Source organism: Musa acuminata, chromosome BXJ1-4 (genome assembly GCF_036884655.1).
Source record: "Musa acuminata AAA Group cultivar baxijiao chromosome BXJ1-4, Cavendish_Baxijiao_AAA, whole genome shotgun sequence".
Lineage (NCBI taxonomy): Eukaryota > Viridiplantae > Streptophyta > Magnoliopsida > Zingiberales > Musaceae > Musa > Musa acuminata.
This window is the reverse complement of record NC_088330.1, coordinates 16633459-16653132: the sequence shown is the minus strand read 5'-3', so window position 1 is coordinate 16653132 and position 19674 is coordinate 16633459. Positions and strand designations below refer to the sequence as shown.

The following is a 19674-nucleotide window of genomic DNA, read 5'->3' as shown; positions in this document are numbered from 1 at the left end:
TGTTAGTTTGGAGACAATACAACTTGGCGTGCTTGGACAAGCAATGGTTTCAGAATGAGATGGGAGTCATGTCACTTGATGCCACTTCCAAGCGAGGCATGATGTGTGATGAGTATAATAATGTTTCCCTTTGGACTTGTGTTTTGGTTTTTCAACAGAGTAGGTAACTAAATCTTTAGCATACTAATCTATCTCACAATAACACTTCTCTTTGCTGTAAAAGCACGAGGATTCATACTATGTATGTTTATGGATATCTATCAGAAATAATTTGAGACAAATTCCATGAGCTTTGCTGTTCTTGGTTGTCAGCCACTGGTTGATTTGGCATCATTGTGGGATAAACTTTAGTGATCACCACAAAAGATGAAAGAAAATCAAAGAGACTGGGAATTTTTTTTGTAGATAATGTGTTTGACTTCATAAATTTTGATGCATGCAACTCCCAATACTCAAACAAGAAACCCATGCATTTATACTTCTCACTGAAAGAAAGAAATCTCAATCATCAGGAAGCCTTTAACATCCTTGTAGAACAAATAAGTAATATATATATATATATATATATATATATATATATATATATATATATATATATATATATATATATATATATATATATATATATATTCTTTTTATGGTATGATTCCACCGTGTGAATGTGTGAGGCTTTCATCTTGAGAGTATCCTATTTGAGACAGAGTGAGTCTAATGTTTATTACTTAAATTATTTTTATTATCTTGTCATTATCATTTTTTCTCTTTCTCTCTTTTTTTTAATTATTTTTCATTAAAAAAAATATACTGTAACTCATCCTACATCAAATTATCACCCCCAACACACTTAGTGCAATATGATGTTGACAAACAATGTTCATGTGTACTATGGATGTGTGTGAGATAAAGATATAAATGAACTCCAAATTAATTATTTTATTTTCCTATTTATTATATGCGTTCATGCGTAAGACTCTACATAAGCCTTCATGGATGGAAGATTTAGTGTATTGAGTCCTTGATGTTTCTTAGTGTTGGGAAGAAACCTGTTAATGCGGAATAATTATTTTTCCTCTTTGTGTATCAAAATAGGTTCCTCATCAAAATACCAACTTGATATCAAAATGCTAAATCAATCAGCACAGCATAAACAACAGAGCAATAAATCAATCATACAGTGAGACCAAATCTTTTTAACGTGGAAAACCCAATGTGGGAAAAACCACAGGACCGTAATCCACCTCAAACTTCCACTATCAATAATAATGATAACATGTTTACAGTAGATCTTCTCTAGAATAACTAGAGGATCAGAATAACATCAAGATCATAGATCTTGGCTCAAGGATATGCTGCTCAAGGATAACATATCTTCATCACGTAGGATGGATCTCCTCAAAAGAGAATTCTAGGTCTCACAGAGTGGATATCGCAGGAAAGTACCTTAGAGAGGGTAAACTGCAGATCAACACCGTTAGGATTGTAGAGTTTGCTGCAAGGATTCTTCACATAAAATTTGGGCCGAAACCGATAACGTTTGGCCACCAATCGTCAAGCAGAAAACTCAGAAACCTTATTTTCTCTCTCTATTTCTCTCTCCTCTTTTTTATCTGCACGCTGTCGCACGCACGCTGCAATCTCACTGTGCGCACACACACACACCCTGCACGTTGCCCAATTTTGCCCTTTCTCTCTTAATTACTGATTTGGGCTCAATAGGCCCAATTGTCCAAGCCCACATATGGGCTGGACCCAACAATTCTCCCCCTCCAGCTCATATGGTGGGTTGTACCAAGCCCGCTCTTCGCCTACATGCTTCAAGCTTCTCCTTAGGCAAAGACTTTGTCAACATATCTGAACCATTCTCATTGGTATGTACCTTTTCCAATTGTAATTCTTTCATCTCAAGCACATCACGAATCCAGTGATATCTCACATCAATATGCTTGGATCTAGAATGGTATGTTGAATTCTTAGAGAGGTGAATGGCGCTCTGACTGTCACAGTAAACAGTATATCCTTCCTGTTTCAAGCCCAATTCCTGTAGAAACTTTTTCATCCATAAAGCTTCCTTGCAGGCTTCAGTAATTGCTATGTATTCTGCTTCTGTGGTTGATAGAGCAACACACTTCTGTAACTTAAACTGCCAAGAGACTACTCCTCCTGTAAATGTCATCAAGAATCCCGAAGTGGACTTCCTGGAATCAGTATCACCTGCCATGTCTGCATCTGTGTAACCTTCTGACACAGGTTCATCATCACCAAAACATAAACACAACCTGGAAGTACCTCTTAGATATCTTAATATCCATTTCACTGCTGCTCAATGTTCCTTTCCAGGATTTGAGAGAAATCGGCTAACAACTCCAACTGCATGAGCTATATCTGGCCTAGTACAAACCATAGCATACATCAAACTGCCTACTGCAGATGAGTAAGGTACTCTGGATATTTCTTCTTTTTCTTTCTCACTTGTAGGACATTGTTTTGAACTCAGCTTGAAATGACCTGCAAGTGGAGAACAAACTGCTTTGGCTTTACTCATGTTGAATCTTTCAAGAACCTTTTCAATGTAAGTCTCCTGAGATAGCCAAATATTCCTTTTCTTCCTATCTCGAAGAATCTTCATGCCAAGTATTTGTCTCACCGATCCTAAGTCTTTCATGGCAAAAGACTTACTTAGCTCTCTTTTAAGCTTTTCAATTTTTCCAACATCATGACCAACAATCAACATATCATCAACATATAGCAGTAAAATAATAAAATCATCATCTGAAAATTTCTTCATAAACACACAATGATCAGATGTGGTTCTATCATACCCTTGGCTCATCATAAAGGAATCAAACTTCTTATACCACTATCTAGGTGCCTGTTTGAGTCCATATAAGCTTTTCCTAAGCTTACATACCAGATTTTCTATTCCCTTGACTTTGAAACCTTCTGGTTGCTCCATGTAAATTTCTTCTTCTAAATCACCATGAAGAAATGTTGTTTTCACATCAAGTTGTTCAACTTCTAAATTTAAGCGGGTAGCCAAACCAAGAACAACTCGGATAGAGGACATTTTCACAACCGAAGAAAATATTTCTTCAAAGTCAATACCTTTCTTATGACTGAATCCTTTCACAACTAGTCGTGCCTTGTATCTTTGTTGTGAGCTATTATTTTCAGTCTTCAATTTATAAACCCACTTATTCTTGAGAGCTTTCTTCTCTTTCGGCAGCTTTACCAAGTTATAGGTGTGGTTCTCAAGCAAGGATCTCATCTCTTCTTGCATGGCTTTAACCCACTCACTCTTATTCTCATGTAGAATAGCTTCTTGGTAAGTTTCTAGCTCTTCCCCGTCAGTAAGCATAACATACTCATGTGGAGGATATCTGGTAGAGGGTTGTCGCTCTCTAGTGGATCTTCTCAATGGAATCTCAACTGGTGGTGGAGGTGCCTATTCAGTTGGTTCAGCATCATCAACTGTAGGTGTATCATCACTAGTATTCTCACCACAATCTTCTTGTTCATCTCCCCCGTGATCATCATGAACTACAGGTGAAGGAACTGGACCCAAACTCCAAGGAATATAAACAGAGGTTTCTGGCTTCTTAATATTATAACCATCATCAAATAATTGGTCTTCAAGAAACACAACATCTCTGCTTCTAATAATCTTCTTGTTCACTGGATCCCATAATCTGTACCCAAACTCTTCATGACCATATCCCAAGAAGATACATGCTTTTGCTTTACTACCAAGCTTTGACCTTTCATCTTTGGGAATATGAACAAATGCTTTACACCCAAAGACTCTCAAATGATTATAAGATATATCTTTTCCTCTCCATACTCTCTCTGGAACATCACCTTGCGGAGGAACTGATGGAGAAAGATTTATCAGGTCAACTGTAGTTCTCATAGCCTCCCCCCAAAATGACTTTGGTAACTTGGCGTGGGAAAGCATACACCTAATCCTTTCTTCAATGGTTCTGTTCATCCTTTCTGCCACACCGTTCTGCTGAGGAGTTTTAGGAACTGTTTTCTCAAGCCTGATACCATGGAACCTGCAATAATTCTCAAAAGGACCCCTGTACTCGCCACCATTATCTGATCGAACACACTTTAGCTTTCTGCCAGTTTCCCTTTCAACATTGACATGAAACTCCTTGAAAACATCGAGTACCTGGTCTTTAGATTTCAAAGCAAAAGCCCAAACTTTTCTAGAATGGTCATCAATAAAAGTAACAAAATAAAGAGCACCTCCAAGAGTTCTAGTTTGCATAGTACAGACATCAGTATGAACTAAATCAATAACATCTGATCTTCTAGATGATGGATATGTCTGAAATGCAACTCTATGTGTTTTTCCAGCTAAGCAATGATCACAAGATTTAAGAGATGTACCTTGCAACTCTGGTAAGAACTGCTTTCTAGCAAGAGTTTGAAGTCCCTTCTCGTTGATATGTCCAAGCCTCTTATGCCAAAGATCTATACTTTCACCTTTTCGAATTGCATTAATCTCTCCTTTGTGTAGCTTAGCTTCCATGACATAAAAAGAGTTAATCTTCTTTCCTTTTGCCACAATTAGAGAACCTTTAGTGAGTTTCCATTTACTTTCACCAAAATAATGTGCAAAGCCCTCATCATCAAGTCTACCTGTAGATATCAAGTTAAGACGAATATCTGGAACATGCCTTACATCTTTGAGTATCAATTTGCTCCCAATATTGGTCTCCAAGCAAATATCTCCAATACCCACAATCTTAGATGTACCGTTGTTTCCCATTCTGACATTACCAAAATCACCAGCAGTGTAAGATCTAAAGAAATCACCATGAGAAGTGACATGAAATGAAGCACCAGAGTCAATTACCCAATTACTGTCCTGAGCTACAAGGCTAACACAACCTTCATCACAGACAATAGTGATATTACCTTCAGCAGCAACTGTATTGATCTCTTTCTCATTTTTCTTCATTTCATTCTGTTCTAGCTTCCAAAACCTACACTCTTTCTTCATGTGACCTGGCCTATTACAGTGAAAACATTTGATATCTCTTCTAGACTTGGATCTTCCTCTATAACCATATGGATTTCTGCTATGACTTCTTCCACGTCTTTCTTGTTTTTCAGTAACAAATGCACCAGAAGAAGATTCACCCTGTTCTTTTTTTCTTGCATCTTCATTTAGCAAATTGTCTTTAACCATATCTATGGTTAGAGTCCCCTCTGGCGTGGAGTTACAAATAGTCACCACATACGTTTCCCAACTTTCTGGTAAAGAGCTGAGAAGTAATAATCCCTGCATCTCATCATCTATATTCATTTTCATAGCAACCAACTTGTTTGCAAGACTCTGAAATAGGCTTATGTGCTCAACAATGTTACCACCATCTTTATATTTCAAATTTACAAGCCTTCTGAGGAGAGAAATTCTATTTCCCATTGTCTTTTTCGCAAAGAGATTTTCTAACCTTTGCCAAACAACATCAGCTCTGATTTCATCTGAAATATGCTCATGCAAGTTTATATCCATCCATCTTCTAATATAGGCAATAGCTTTTCTATGTTGAACTTTCCATTCTTCATCGTCCATAATAGAAGGTTTATCTTTAACCTTGATAGGCTTATACAAATCTTTGCAATAGAGCAAATCTTCCATCAGACGCCTCCAAGTAGAATAATTTGATGAGTTCAATTTAATCATACCATCTGACTTCATTTCAATCACACAAGAAAACTAGCACCAAACAACCTGATGCTCTGATACCACTTGTTGGGAAGAAACCTGTTAATGCGGAATAATTATTTTCCCTCTTTGTGTATCAAAATAGGTTCCTCATCAAAATACCAACTTGATATCAAAATGCTAAATCAATCAGCACAGCATAAACAACAGAGCAATAAATCAATCATACAGTGAGACCAAATCTTTTTAACGTGGAAAACCCAATGTGAGAAAAACCACGGGACCGTAGTCCACCTCAAACTTCCACTATCAATAATAATGATAACAGGTTTACAGTAGATCTTCTCTAGAATAACTAGAGGATCAGAATAACATCAAGATCATATATCTTGGCTCAAGGATATGCTGCTCAAGGATAGCATATCTTCATCACGTAGGATGGATCTCCTCAAAAGAGAATTCTAGGTCTCACAGAGTGGATATCGCAGGAAAGTACCTTAGAGAGGGTAAACTGCAGATCAACACCGTTAGGATTGTAGAGTTTGCTGCAAGGATTCTTCACATAAAATTTGGGCCGAAACCGATAACGTTTGGCCACCGATCGTCAAGTAGAAAACTCAGAAACCTTATTTTCTCTCTCTATTTCCTTCTCCTCTTTTTTCTCTGCACGCCGCCGCACGCACGCTGCAATCTCACTGTGCGCACACACACACACTGCACGCTGCCCAATTTTGCCCTTTCTCTCTTAATTACTGATTTGGGCTCAATAGGCCCAATTGTCCAAGCCCACATATAAGCTGGACCCAACACTTAGTGAGAGACATTGAGCTTTGAATTAAACACTTGTGCAGTAGACAGATCAAAAGCAGGTATTCATCAGCAGCTGCTGCTCTACATCATCACTCGTGGCTACACACTGCATACTGAGATAAGCTATACTGTTAGTGTATTAAGAAGCTCACATTTGTTCAATATAGTTAGACGAGATTTTGTATGGAATATAAAGAGAAATAAATTTTTATATATGAGCAAATACTAGCAAGTCATAACACACAGCGAAATTAAATGAAATAATAATCAAATAAAACATCAAGATTTACGTGTTAAACCCCTCGATAAAAATCACGGGATAAAATAGAGATAATCCACTATAAGAATAATGAATATACAAATCTCAATCTCTTGCCCTAAAACCCTAATAACAATCACACGAGAATAACTGTGATACAATAATCATTTACATAATATCTAAATTCTTCCCAAGTAATCACAGCACTAATTTACTGTAAATCTAATCTAACCTTAGATGAAAATACTATTGGATGATTGAAAACAATTTCACTACGTTGTCCTTGTATTCTTCCCTTTCTTTCTCTTGTTTTATTATCTTATTCTCCTCCTTATTGAATCAAGTTGCTGCAGCAATTTTTGCTCTTTGCCTTTTTCTATCTCAATTTCGCAGCCCACGTTCTTCCCTAATTAGATTTAGGATTTAATGAAAAGAGAGATGGGCTGTGTGGGCTATGGGCTATTAAAGCCCACCATGGCTGTCAGTCCAACACTGCAATCATTCTGCCCAACAGCTTGGCCGTGAGCTGTTGCCGAGAGTAGACCCGGGTCGTCATCTTCGCCGTCGCTTGCTGGATCATGAGCTCCTTCACCACCGAGATGTTGGCGTAATAAAGCTCGAGATCAAGCTCTTTTAGCGCCACCATCAAACTCGCCGGCGGGTGGCTCCTCCTGTCGCACTGCACTCGAATTATGGCCTCCGAGCCCACTATCTTCACCTCCACGTCCACCTTGCCGCCGCACCGCCCGCTCCCGTTCATCTCGGTCGTCTTCGGGTCGCGGTGAGCCGCCGAGCTCCCCGCGGACTCGCTCTCCGTCCTGAGGGTGCTGAGCTCCGGCTGCAGCCCTCGGTTGTTGGACTCCAGAGCTTGCGTCTTGGAGCGGAGCTCGTTGATGTAGGTGACGGCGTCGGCGAGAAGGGAGGCCTTGTCCATCTTGGACACGTTGGGAAGGACGGAGCGGAGGGAGTAGAACCGTTGGTTCAGCTTCTCGCGCCGTTGCCGCTCTGCCTCCACGTGGTCGAGCGGCTCCTTGCGGCTGTTGGCCGGCTTCCGGCCCCGCTTCTTGGGCCGGTTCTCCAGCGGTTCCGTTTGTAAGCATAAAAATCTGTAATTATGCTAAATCAATAATGCGGAATTAACCTATATGCCAGAATTTGAAATTCAATACATAGATCTAATTATACGATGCGTACCTTTTGATGCCATCCGTTCAGAGATCTTGTTTGATCTGCTCAGCACCGTGATCCAAGATTGCTGCGCTCCGTCTTTATTCCGATCGTGCTGCGGAATCTGCAGGGAGTGCGAAGAGTAGACCCTTTCTCCTCTCTTCCTATCCTTTCACAGGATCACACAAATTGATGGATTTGGGGAGAGGGTTTTGGGGGAGAGAGTCGAGGAGAATAACTGAATTCCTCAACGGAGAGATGCGTCTATACGTGTCAACGTTATGACGCGCTAACACACTAACACACTAACAACCCCTAGAGATCCTATCCGTTTATAGGCGAGAGCAGAGGGTCTACGATGAGATGAGATCTCAGAAGATATCCTCCCATCAAGAATATCTCCGAGGAATCGTTCCGTAGTGGACTTAGTCTTTATTGGCTAAAATATCGCAACGGAACCCAATTAGCTATTCTATCTTATTCAATTATAAAAAATGGCCACATATTCTAACATTCTCCCACTTGGCCCATTAATTGATAAGATATAAAAGAGATACAAAATCAAAACAAACAAAACAAAATTTGTTTGAAAACAATTTTACCTAATTGGATTCCAAAAAATTTTGAAAAGCATTTTATACATGGCCATGTTTTAAAATAAGCCAATAAGTCCAATAATCACAATAATACTATATTAAGTCCAACTATCAATGCGAGTCATAGCGGTTGTATTTCATCAATGTCATACTCCCTTCTATGTACCACAACATTGTTAGTCTTTCCTAACATAGTCCATAATGACCCCTGTAATTTGTCTTGTCAAGACAATCTTGTTATTACATTCAACCATAATATGCATAAACATAAATGTAAACAGGATAGCAGAAACAGATAACTTTAATTAAGTAAAATGTCAATAATAGCATCCACATAAACATGCATCACCATATCCTTTATGACTTGCTCACAAGCCCCATTCTAAGAACATGTTCTTTGAATATTTTGCACTGTAAGGCTTTTGTCAATGGATCAGCAATCATCATAGTGGTGCTCAAGTTCTCAATTGACACTTGTTGTTTCTGGACTCTTTCTCTAACCACCAAGTACTTTATCTCAATGTGCTTGGAACCACTAGAGTACTTGCCATTCTTAGAGAAGAAAACTGCTGCAGTGTTATCACAAAATATCTTCAGCGGCTTGGCAATTGAGTTGACCACACCAAGTCCTGAGATGAAATTTCGCAGCCATAAAGCTTGATTTGTGGCCTCAAAGCATGCCACAAATTCAGCTTCCATTGTTGATGATGCAATAAGCGATTGCTTTGCACTTTTCCAAGAAATTGCCCCACCAGCTAACATAAATACAAATCCTGAAGTGGACTTCCTGCTGTCGAGGCAATTTGCAAAATCAGCATCTGAATATCCAGTTACTTCAAGCTGATCAGATCTCCTGTATGTGAGCATATAATCTTTTGTCCCTTGTAGATATCTCATTACTTTCTTTGCAGCTTTCCAATGTTCCATTCCTGGGTTGCTTTGATATCTTCCCAGCATTGCAACTGCAAAACTGATATCTGGTCTTGTACAGGTTTGAGCATATAACAGACTTCCAACTGCGCATCCATAAGGAATATTCTTCATTTGATTCTTTTCTAAGTCATTTCTTGGGTACTGGTTTTGACTGAATTTTTCACCTTTAGTAATAGGCACATCATTGGTTGAGCAAAGCTGCATATTAAATCTCTCCAAGATATGATCAATATATCCTTTCTGAGACAATCCTAATAATCCTTGAGATCTATCCCTGAATATCTCAATGCCAATGACATAGGATGCCTCATTCATATCAACCATCTTAAAGTTCTTGTTGAGAAACATCTTGGTTTCGTGCAATAAACCAAGATCACTACTGGCAAGTAAAATATCATCCACATATAAGACCAATATAATAAACTTGCTCCCACTTACCTTCAGGTATATACACTGATCAACAGTGTTTTCCTTAAATCCGAAGGAAGTAATGGTATTATGAAACTTTATATACCATTGTCTAGAAGCTTGTTTAAGGCCATAAATGGATTTCTTAAGTTTACAAGCCCAACTTTCTTTTCCCTTTTCTATGAATCCTTCGGGTTGTTCCATATAGATTTCCTCATCTAGATCCCCATTCAGAAATGCTGTTTTCACATCCATCTGATGCAACTCAAGATCATAATGAGCTACTAATGCCATAACGATTCTCAATGAGTCCTTTTTAGAAACAGGAGAAAAAGTCTCATTATAGTCGATGCCTTCCTTCTGAGAAAAACCTTTGGCCACAAGTCTGGCTTTATATCGTTCGATATTGCCCGTTGAGTCGCGTTTTGTCTTAAAGACCCATTTACAACCGACTCTTTTACAATTATTGGACAATTCAACGAGATCCCAGACATCATTCTGTACCATTGATTTTAACTCTTCTTTCATTGCATCATACCATTTTTCAGAATCGTTACTTTCTATGGCTTGTGAAAACGATAAGGGGTCTCTTTTTATTCCTATATCATAATCTGATTCTTGTAGATATACAACATAATCATCAGAAATGACATGTTTCCTTTTCCTTTGAGATCTTCTCAAATCTGCCAATTGTGATTGTTCTACAAGATCATCAGCGGCGACATCAACATCATGTGAGAGTTCTTGGATGTTATTTTGTTGTTCACCCTCATCAATACTCTCATTTATTTGAGGAACAACAATCTCTCGGACAGGAGATGATATGGGAGAATTAACCTGAATCTCCTCAATATCAAAATTAATCCTTCGAGATTTTTCACTCCCACTGATTTCGCCATTTTCTAGGAATTTTGCATTACCAGATTCTACTATTCTCATACTATGATTAGGGCAATAAAATCTGTATCCCTTGGATTTTTCTGGATAACCAATAAAATATCCTGAAATAGTTCTTGGATCCAATTTCTTTTCATGTGGATTGAATACTCTTATCTCTGCAGGACACCCCCATATATGTAGATGTCTCAGACTAGGCTTCCTACCAGTCCATAACTCAAATGGAGTCGATGAAACTGACTTGCTAGGAACCCTGTTCAAGATGTACATAGCTGTCCTAAGAGCTTCACCCCACATCGACTCAGGTACAGAGGAATAACTCATCATGCTCCTAACCATATCCATCAGAGTACGATTTCGCCTTTCAGCAACACCGTTCTGCTGTGGCACACCTGGTAATGCATATTGAACACAAATATCCCGTTGTTCCAGGAATCTAGCAAAAGGACCAATATTCTGACTAGATCCATCATATCTACCATAAAATTCACCACCTCTGTCAGATCTGACAATTTTAACTTTTCTATCTAATTGTCTCTCAACCTCATTTATGTATACTTCAAGAGTATCAACGGCTTGAGACTTTTCATGTATTAGATAAACTTTGCCATATCTGGACAGATCATCTATAAATGTGATGAAATATTTTTCTCCACTAAAACAAGGAATATGGAGTGGTCCGCAGATATCAGTATGAATAATCTCAAGGAGTTCTTTACTTCTTGTGGCATTTTTCTTTATATGTTTAGTTTGCTTTCCCTTAATGCAATCTATACAAATATCAAAATCAGTGAAGTCTAAATGTTCCAAAATATTATCCTTCACTAATCTTTCAATTCTTTCCTTGGCGATATGCCCCAATCGTCTATGCCACAATATGTAAGATCTTTCATTATTGAAACTACGTTTCAATCCAACATTTGATTGCAGGGTCATTAGTGTCTTTGCAAACTCAAGATCCAAATTAATTCTGTACAAACCATCACACAGAATTCCAAAACCAACTTTTATTGAATCGTAAAATATGCTGAGTTTGCCACTACCAAAAGAAATATAATATCCCAACTCATCAATTCTAGAAAGAGAAATCAAATTTCTAGAAATTGTAGGGACATAACATGTGTCAACAAGATCCATCAAGTGACCCGTCTCTAAGCGTAGACGATAAGTTCCCATTGATATCACTTTCGCTTTAAGACGATTTCCCATAATGATGAATCTTTCATGTTCTTTTGGTTTCCGAATTGAAAGGAATCCCTGCATATTATTTGTAACATGAGTTGAAGCACCGGAATCAATCCACCAAGTGTTAGAAGGAACTTCTGTAATGTTTGATTCGAAACATACAAAGGTCGAGTTAATACCTTTCTTTTCGAACCAAGTCTTGCGTTTAATGCAATCCTTCTTCACATGTCCTTTCTTGCCACAAAAGAAGCACTTTACAGTAAAGGCTTTCTTTTCATTATTCTGTTTAACATTTCCAGACTTAGCAAATCTCTTTGATGGATGATGCTTCAACTTTCTTTTCTTATTACCACCTCCTTGAGTAGTCGTCATGACATTATATGAATTTTCCTGCCTTAATCTCAATTCTTCCTGAACACACATGCTAGTCAACTCATTCAAGTCCCACTTATCCTTATTTGTATTGTAATGAATCTTGAATGGGCCAAACTGAGAAGGAAGAGAATTGAGAATAAATTGCACAAGGAAGGATTCATCAACATTCATGCCTAATGTTTTAAGTTTTGCAGCTTTGTCAGCCATATTGAGGATATGATCCTGAATTCCTCGAGTACCATCATACTGAGCCGTAGTCAGTTCTTTCATCAATGTGCTAGCCAATGACTTATCAGCAGATTTAAATCTGTCTTCAATAACCTTTAAATATTCCTTTGCGCTAGTTGCAATCGGTAATGAAGTCTTTATGTTATTTGCAATTGTCATTCTTATGAACATTAAACTAAGCCTATCAGATCTTTCCCAAGCCTTCATTTCATTAACTTGTTCTGCAGTACTTTCATCAGTCAAGTCTGCAGGCTTTTCAACAAGTAATGCTAGATCAAGATCTAATACACCCAGTGTGAATTGCACATGCTCTAACCATTCTGAATAATTTGATCCAGAAAGTACAGGGACACTTGAAGCATATGAATGTATATGCGGAAGTACCACTGCAAAAAGATATATAACAATATTAATGCTTTGAGTTTGTCAAAAAATTGATGAACTATTGATATCATCTATATTACACCTTTGGGTGAAATATTGACATATCTAGTGTTCACTCAAGAATATTTTTGGAGGACTGATACCATCCTTGAGGAATAGGTATTGTTACCTTTGGGTATACAATCCTAAACTGCAAGAATATCTAAAATAGTATCATCCTACTCCATCACATAATTATTTGAATTAGATTCTCCTTTGGGATTATCTAAATCTCATAATTATATGTGTCATTATGAATATTATTTCTTTAATATCATTTAGGACTAATTCTTTAATATTATTTTATAAATCATTAGTCGAGGTCACTTTGGTGGCTACAAGACTAATGTCATGATATAAAATAAAAATGTCCTATAAATGATAAAACTTTTATTGTAATTCATATCACAAAAGTCTATCATCCTAGGCCACGGCAGCTACTAGTCAGATAAAACTTAAGGAAATAAATTACAAATAATATTCATCAGTATTTCTTTAATTTTGCTAAACAGTTCAATAATAAAATAACAATAACAATTATTGAACATTAATGCAAAGAAATTCAATAATAAAGAACAATAATAATTATTGAAATTTAATGTAAAACAGTTCAATAATAAATAACCATAATAATTATTGAACAATAATGCAAAACAGTTCAATAATAAAATAACAACAATAATTATTGAACATAATGCAAAACAATTCAATAATAAAATAACAACAATAATTATTGAATATTAATGCAAAACAGTTCAATAATAAATAACCATAATAATTATTGAACAATAATATAAAATAGTTCAATAATAAAATAACAATAATAATTATTGAACATTAATAAAACTCATATGATAATTTCAAGCATATACATGTGAATAAATAAATAAAAATTCCAAAAACAATAAGTGGATTTTAATTTTATTTACCACATATATAATGAATAATTCATATGAGAAAACCATAAAATAAACCATAATTTATAGTTTTTTTTTTATCAAAATTAAATCCAATCAAATAATCAAAAAATTATAATCATGATTAAAATTAATCATAATTATAATAAATGATATTTATCAATTTTATAATTGAGAATTTAACCTAAATTTCTCAATTTCAAAATGATAAAAAAACGAAAATATTTGATAAGATATAAATCGAAAATATGAGAATGGCAGAACTGTAATTTGGCAGAAATTAGACCCGAGGGCAAAACCGTAAATATGTTGACAGAACATAAACTGTAATTACGATATTTGCAAAGGGTAAAAACTGTAATTTTCAAAACCCTAGCCTCGATGGCAAAAACGTAAATATGCCAAAACCCTAATCTGCCATCGCCGCCGCCGCCGCCTGTACGCGGCTGCGGGTTGCCGCCTGTGCGCGGCTGCCGCCTGTACGCGGCTGCGGGCTACCGCCTGTGCGCGGCTGCCAGCGACCGCCTGTGCGCGGCTGCCAGCGGTAGATCTAGCCTGCGCACGGCCACTGCCGCCACGGCGCTGCCGCCGCGGGGCATACTGCTCATGCGCGGCCACTGCCGCTGCGGCGGTTCCTGCCCGCGGGTGGCTGCTGCCAGCACGCGGCCGCCGCCTGTGCACGGCCAACTCACGCATGGCCGCCACCTGGGCTGTCTGCCTGCGTGCGGCCGACCGTCGCATGGACGGATTGTGGCCGTGTGCGACCGGGGTTCTGTGATGCCGTCGCACGGACGGAGTTCTGTGATGCCGTCGCACGGACGGAGTTCTGTGATGCCGTCGCACGGACGGAGTTCTATGATGCCGTCGTGTGGACGGGGTTCTGTGATGTCCACATATGGGACAAGTTCTGTGATGTCCGCATATGGGACGACGAGTTCTGTGATGTCCGCATATGGGACGAGTTCTGTAATGTCCATATGACGAGTTCTGTAATGTCCACATATGGGACGAGTTCTGTAATGTCTGCATATGGGACGAGTTCTGTAATGTCCGCATATGGGATGAGTTCTGTAATGCGTACGCTACTCGGCGTAACCGCAGATTTGCAACGAGGTCGACGGTGACCATTACTGCTTAGCAGTTCTTGGAAGATAAAGGTAATTATGCATCGTAAATTAATTTACAAATCTAATGCATGATTTCAAAAATCGGGCTCTGATACCAATTGTAAGCATAAAAATCTGTAATTATGCTAAATCAATAATGCGAAATTAACCTATATGCCAGGATTTGAAATTCAATACATAGATCTAATTATACGATACGTACCTTTTGATGCCATCCGTTCAGAGATCTTGTTTGATCTGCTCAGCACCGTGATCCAAGATTGTTGCGCTCCGTCTTTATTCCGATCGCGCTGCGGAATCTGCAGGGAGTGCGAAGAGTAGACCCTTTCTCCTCTCTTCATATCAACACAAATTGATGGATTTGGGGAGAGGGTTTTGGGGGAGAGAGTCGAGGAGAATAACTGAATTCCTCAACGGAACGTTATGACGCGCTAACACACTAACACACTAACAACCCCTAGAGATCCTGTCCGTTTATAAGGGGTTTACGATGAGATCTCAGAACCCAATTAGCTATTCTATCTTATTCAATTATAAAAAATGGCCACATATTCTAACACCGTTATGCCGCTGCTAGCCACCTCCTTGGCCGAGGCCTCGATGTCCGAGTTATCCGACTCTCCGCAGCCGAAGAGGCCCTCGCACTTCACCCCCTCCGCCACAGCAGCGGACGAGGAGAGGAACACCTCCTCGTTGCGCTCCCTCGACGTTGACTTCTTGATCTCATACGAGATGTGTTTGCCGACAAACATAGCTCCGACCGAGGTGGTGGGAATCGTATTGATGTCGCCGGTGAAATTGAGGTCATGAGGCACATGAATTGGGACAGGGTTTTCGGTGAGACAACCGGGAATGGGTTTCTCGAACGGGGAAGAGGGCATCGGCGCCGAAGGCACCGAAAACCAGAGCATGCTTGGATCTATCACCCCCTGCTCCGCCGCCGCCAGCAGCGGCGGAGGCCAGGATCCGGCTGCTGCGCGGCCGCCGGTGACGTCGCCGAAGAGCGCTCTGGCCTTGCTCAAGATCTCCGAGTTCTGGAAGATCTCATGCGTCGAGCCGAGCTCCACGACGCCGCTCCCCAAGGGGACGCAGGCCATCGTCCTTAGCCCCTCTCCCATTTTGTGAATCATTTTGCAACGCAGATCCGGGGATTACCGGACGCTCATCCTTCTCTATTGATGCAGGCGTTTATGATAGGCCTGCGTCCTTCTAGGTTCTTCTAGTCCCTCGTAGAGCGACTCCCCACCGCGGTGCCTGAGATGCTACAACGCGCGAACCAGTTCATCGTAGCCGAGGCCTGGATGGCCAGGAAGCGGGAAGAGCACAAGAGGGCCAGGCCGAAGCCGGCTCGGGGACAACAGTCTGTCACGCCGAGGCGCAGGCTGGACGGACCTGACCCACCCGTGTTAAGATCTCCTATACCCTCTTTGGGTGCATCCCGAATAGAGATATTTCTCCAAATAAGGGAAAAAGGGCTGCTCAGGGCCCCCGCCCCCGATGAAGAGCCCATGGGAACTCGCAAACCAATCCAAGTATTGTCGCTTCCATCGGCAAAGCGGACACAATACTGAACAGTGCCGCGAGCTGAAGCGGCAAATCAAGGAGCTCGTCCGCAGAGGACACCTCAGCCAGTACGTCCGACAGAATAGGGGATCGTCGCCCCTTCCGGAGGGCCCCGTTGAGCGCCACATTGACGTCATCACGGGTGGCCCAGCGTCCGAAGGGATCAGTATGTTCGGAAGGAAGGAATACGCCCGTTCAGCTAGGGACGACGCTCCCCGACGTGGCCCCGACCCCGAGGTCGCGTTCCCCCCTGAGGGCGCTGAGCGACCAGAGCTCGACGATGCGCTCGTGATAATGGCTCGAATCGCCAACGCCTAGGTGAGGAGAATCAGGATTGACATGGGGAGCTCAGCTGACGTGCTATATCTTGACGCTTTCCAAAAACTGGGATTAGCCAAAGAGGCCTTGGAGCTGATCTGCTCGACGCTCACAGGGTTCACCGGCGACTCAATCTCACCGTTGGGAACCGTCACCTTGCCCCTGACTCTAGGAGCCCCGCCCAGAACCAAGACGGTGATGTCCACCTTCCTAGTGGTGGATCTCCCTACGGCGTATAACGCCATCCTCGGTCGCCCCACCCTCAACAAGATTAGGGCCGTAGTCTCCACCTACCACCATACGGTGAAGTTCCCGACCCACATGGGGACGAGGGAGGTCTGGGGGAGCCCTCGGGAGTCCAGATAGTGCTACCTGACGGCGGTTTCGCTACACAAGAGGACGAGGACCGACCGACCCTTGTAGGACCCAAGGGAAACGAAGTGATCGACCCCACATCCTAAGCCAATGACCCCCACCTGTGACATACCGCTGATGAAGGATCGCCCAGACCGGACGATCAAAGTCGGGTTGGAACTCCCCGAGCAGGAGCGGGAGCAGCTCGTCGGCTTCTTACAGGAGAACGCAGACGTCTTCGCTTGGTCGCCATTCGACATGACGGGCGTCGATCCGAAGATCGCCCAACACCACCTGAACATTTCGCCCGATGCTCGGCCAGTGAAGCAGAAACCACGACGCCAAGCCCCGGACAGTCAGCAAGCCATCCGCGAAGAGGTGGAGCGACTCTTGGCAGCTGGCTTCATAGAGGAGGTCAAGTACTCGCGATGGCTGTCTAATGTAGTTCTGGTGAAGAAACATAATGGGAGCTGGAGGATGTGTGTTGACTACACCGGTCTCAATCGTGCGTGCCCAAAGGACTGCTATCCCCTCCCGAGGATCGACCAGCTTGTCGACGCAACTGCCGGGCATGCCCGCCTTTCGGTCATTGATGCCTACTCCGGCTACAACCAGATCAAAATGGCGCCCGAGAACCAAGAACACACGGCTTTCCTCACTGATCTAGGAGTGTATTTCTACAAAGTAATGCCGTTCGGGCTAAAGAACGCAGGTGCAACCTATCAGAGAGCCGTGAACAAGATGTTTGCCCAACAGATCGGGCGGAATGTCGAGGTCTACATAGACGACATGATCGTGAAGAGCCGTGCGGCGGCAGATCACCTGACCGACTTGGCCGAGACATTTGCCATGCTGCGGAGGTACGGTCTGTGACTCAACCCGGCAAAGTGTGTTTTCGGTGTCAACTCGGGAAAGTTCCTCGGGTTCATCATAAACGAAAGAGGAATCGACGTCAACCCAAAGAAGGTCCAGGCAATCATCGATATGCAAACACCATGGACAATCAAGGACATGCAGCGACTGAACAGAAGGCTCGCTACCTTGTCTCGATTTCTATCTCGATCGGGCGACCGTTGCCTCCCCTTCTTCTGAGCGCTGAAGAACCCGGAGGACTTCCAATGGACGGCGCAGTGTGAGGAAGCTTTCGGACAAGTCAAACAACACTTGGCCACCTCCCCCGCCTTGCCTCGGTCTCTTTGGGGGAAAAACTCAGTATTTACTTGGTTGCCTCCCGGCACGCGGTCAGCTCCGTCCTGATCAAAGAAGCCTCCGGCGAACAACTACCGGTCTACTACATCAACCATTTCCTGAATGGGCCTGAGGAGCGATACCCGCCAATTGAGAAGCTTGCTCTGGCGCTCGTACTTGCAGCCCGGAAGCTGCATCCCTACTTCCAAGCCCACCCGGTTGAGGTAATTTCTGACCAACCACTCAAGGTTTTATCTAAATTCAACGTAGCAGGTTAGCTCCTCAAGTGGTCGGTAGAGCTTGGAGAGTTCGACATACATTACATGCCAAGGACGACATACATTACATGCCAAGCACAGTCGGTAGCCGACTTCATCTCAGACTGAGGTCTAGGTTCCCGGCCAACCCGGGGAAGCGTGGGTTCTACACGTGGACGGCTCGTCCACCTCGAGTGGTGCCAGCGCAGGACTAGTGCTATCGGCCCCTGACGGGCGTTCGTTCGAGCGCTCCCTCCGCTTCGAGTTCCAAGCAACCAACAACGAGGTCGAATACGAGGCACTCCTGGTAGGACTCAGACTATCCCGCAAGATGTAGGTAAACGCCATCCACGTCCTCACCGACTCATAGTTGGTAGCCGAGTAACTCAGCGACGGATACGAGGCCAGGGAACCAACCATGGCAAAGTACCTGGTGGAGGTAAAAGGCCTAGCCTCCAATTTCTCTCACTTCACGGTATCCAGGGTGCTAAGAAGCCAAAACGAGTGAGCCGACGAGCTGGCTAAGCTGGCCTCAAAGTCGGACTCCAGAACCCAGCCCGAGATCGAAAGGCTCCCCCTTCGCGCCATCTCGGTCTCGGCTGTGTCTTTAGCTGACGCTCGTACCACATGGGTGCCGGATATGCTGCGCTTCAAGAGCGATGGGATTCTTCCCGCCAACGAGGCTGCGGCTCGGCGCATCCGCCGAACGCAAGCATGGTACTGCGAGGTGAACGGACGGCTCTACAAGCGGTCCTTCTCGCATCCTCTACTGCGGTGCCTCGAGCCTGAAGAGGCTCAGACGGTCCTGGCCGACGTCCATGAGTGGATTTGCGGGGAGCATGTCGCTGGACGAACCTTGGCTTTCAAAGTCCTCCGACAAGGATACTATTGGCCCACCATGTCCCAAGACGCAAGATCTTACGTGCAGCGGTGTGGCCCGTGCCAGAGGCACGCTCGAACGCCCTGACAGCCCGCAGTTCCGCTTGCACCTA

General features: G+C 42.2%; 2 protein-coding genes across 2 annotated transcripts; one reads left to right on the top strand and one right to left on the bottom strand.

Annotated features, from left to right (window-relative positions):
- Positions 1-7227: 7227 nt before the first annotated feature.
- LOC108951872 (transcription factor MYC2-like) lies at positions 7228-16145 on the bottom strand. Its single transcript, XM_065180548.1, has 2 exons — positions 15561-16145; positions 7228-7852 (listed from the first exon to the last, which is right to left on the bottom strand). The coding sequence occupies exons 1-2, from the start codon at positions 16130-16132 to the stop codon at positions 7228-7230; spliced, it is 1197 nt and encodes a 398-aa protein (XP_065036620.1). The 5' UTR covers positions 16133-16145.
- A 354-nt stretch (positions 16146-16499) lies between these two features.
- On the top strand, positions 16500-16883 carry LOC135672091 (uncharacterized). The gene has a single exon (XM_065180547.1). The coding sequence runs from the start codon at positions 16500-16502 to the stop codon at positions 16881-16883; it is 384 nt and encodes a 127-aa protein (XP_065036619.1).
- The last annotated feature ends 2791 nt before the right edge of the window (positions 16884-19674 follow it).

Bases quoted from the DNA above. Each gene is read 5' to 3' on its own strand.
- LOC135672091 (XM_065180547.1), top strand. From the start codon at position 16,500: ATGAAGAGCCCATGGGAACTCGCAAACCAATCCAAGTATTGTCGCTTC.
- LOC108951872 (XM_065180548.1), bottom strand. From the start codon at position 16,132: ATGATTCACAAAATGGGAGAGGGGCTAAGGACGATGGCCTGCGTCCCC. The intron at 7,853-15,560 runs GTTAGAATATGT...GCATAATTACAG, and splicing joins GCTAGCAGCGGCATAACGGT to ATTTTTATGCTTACAAACGG.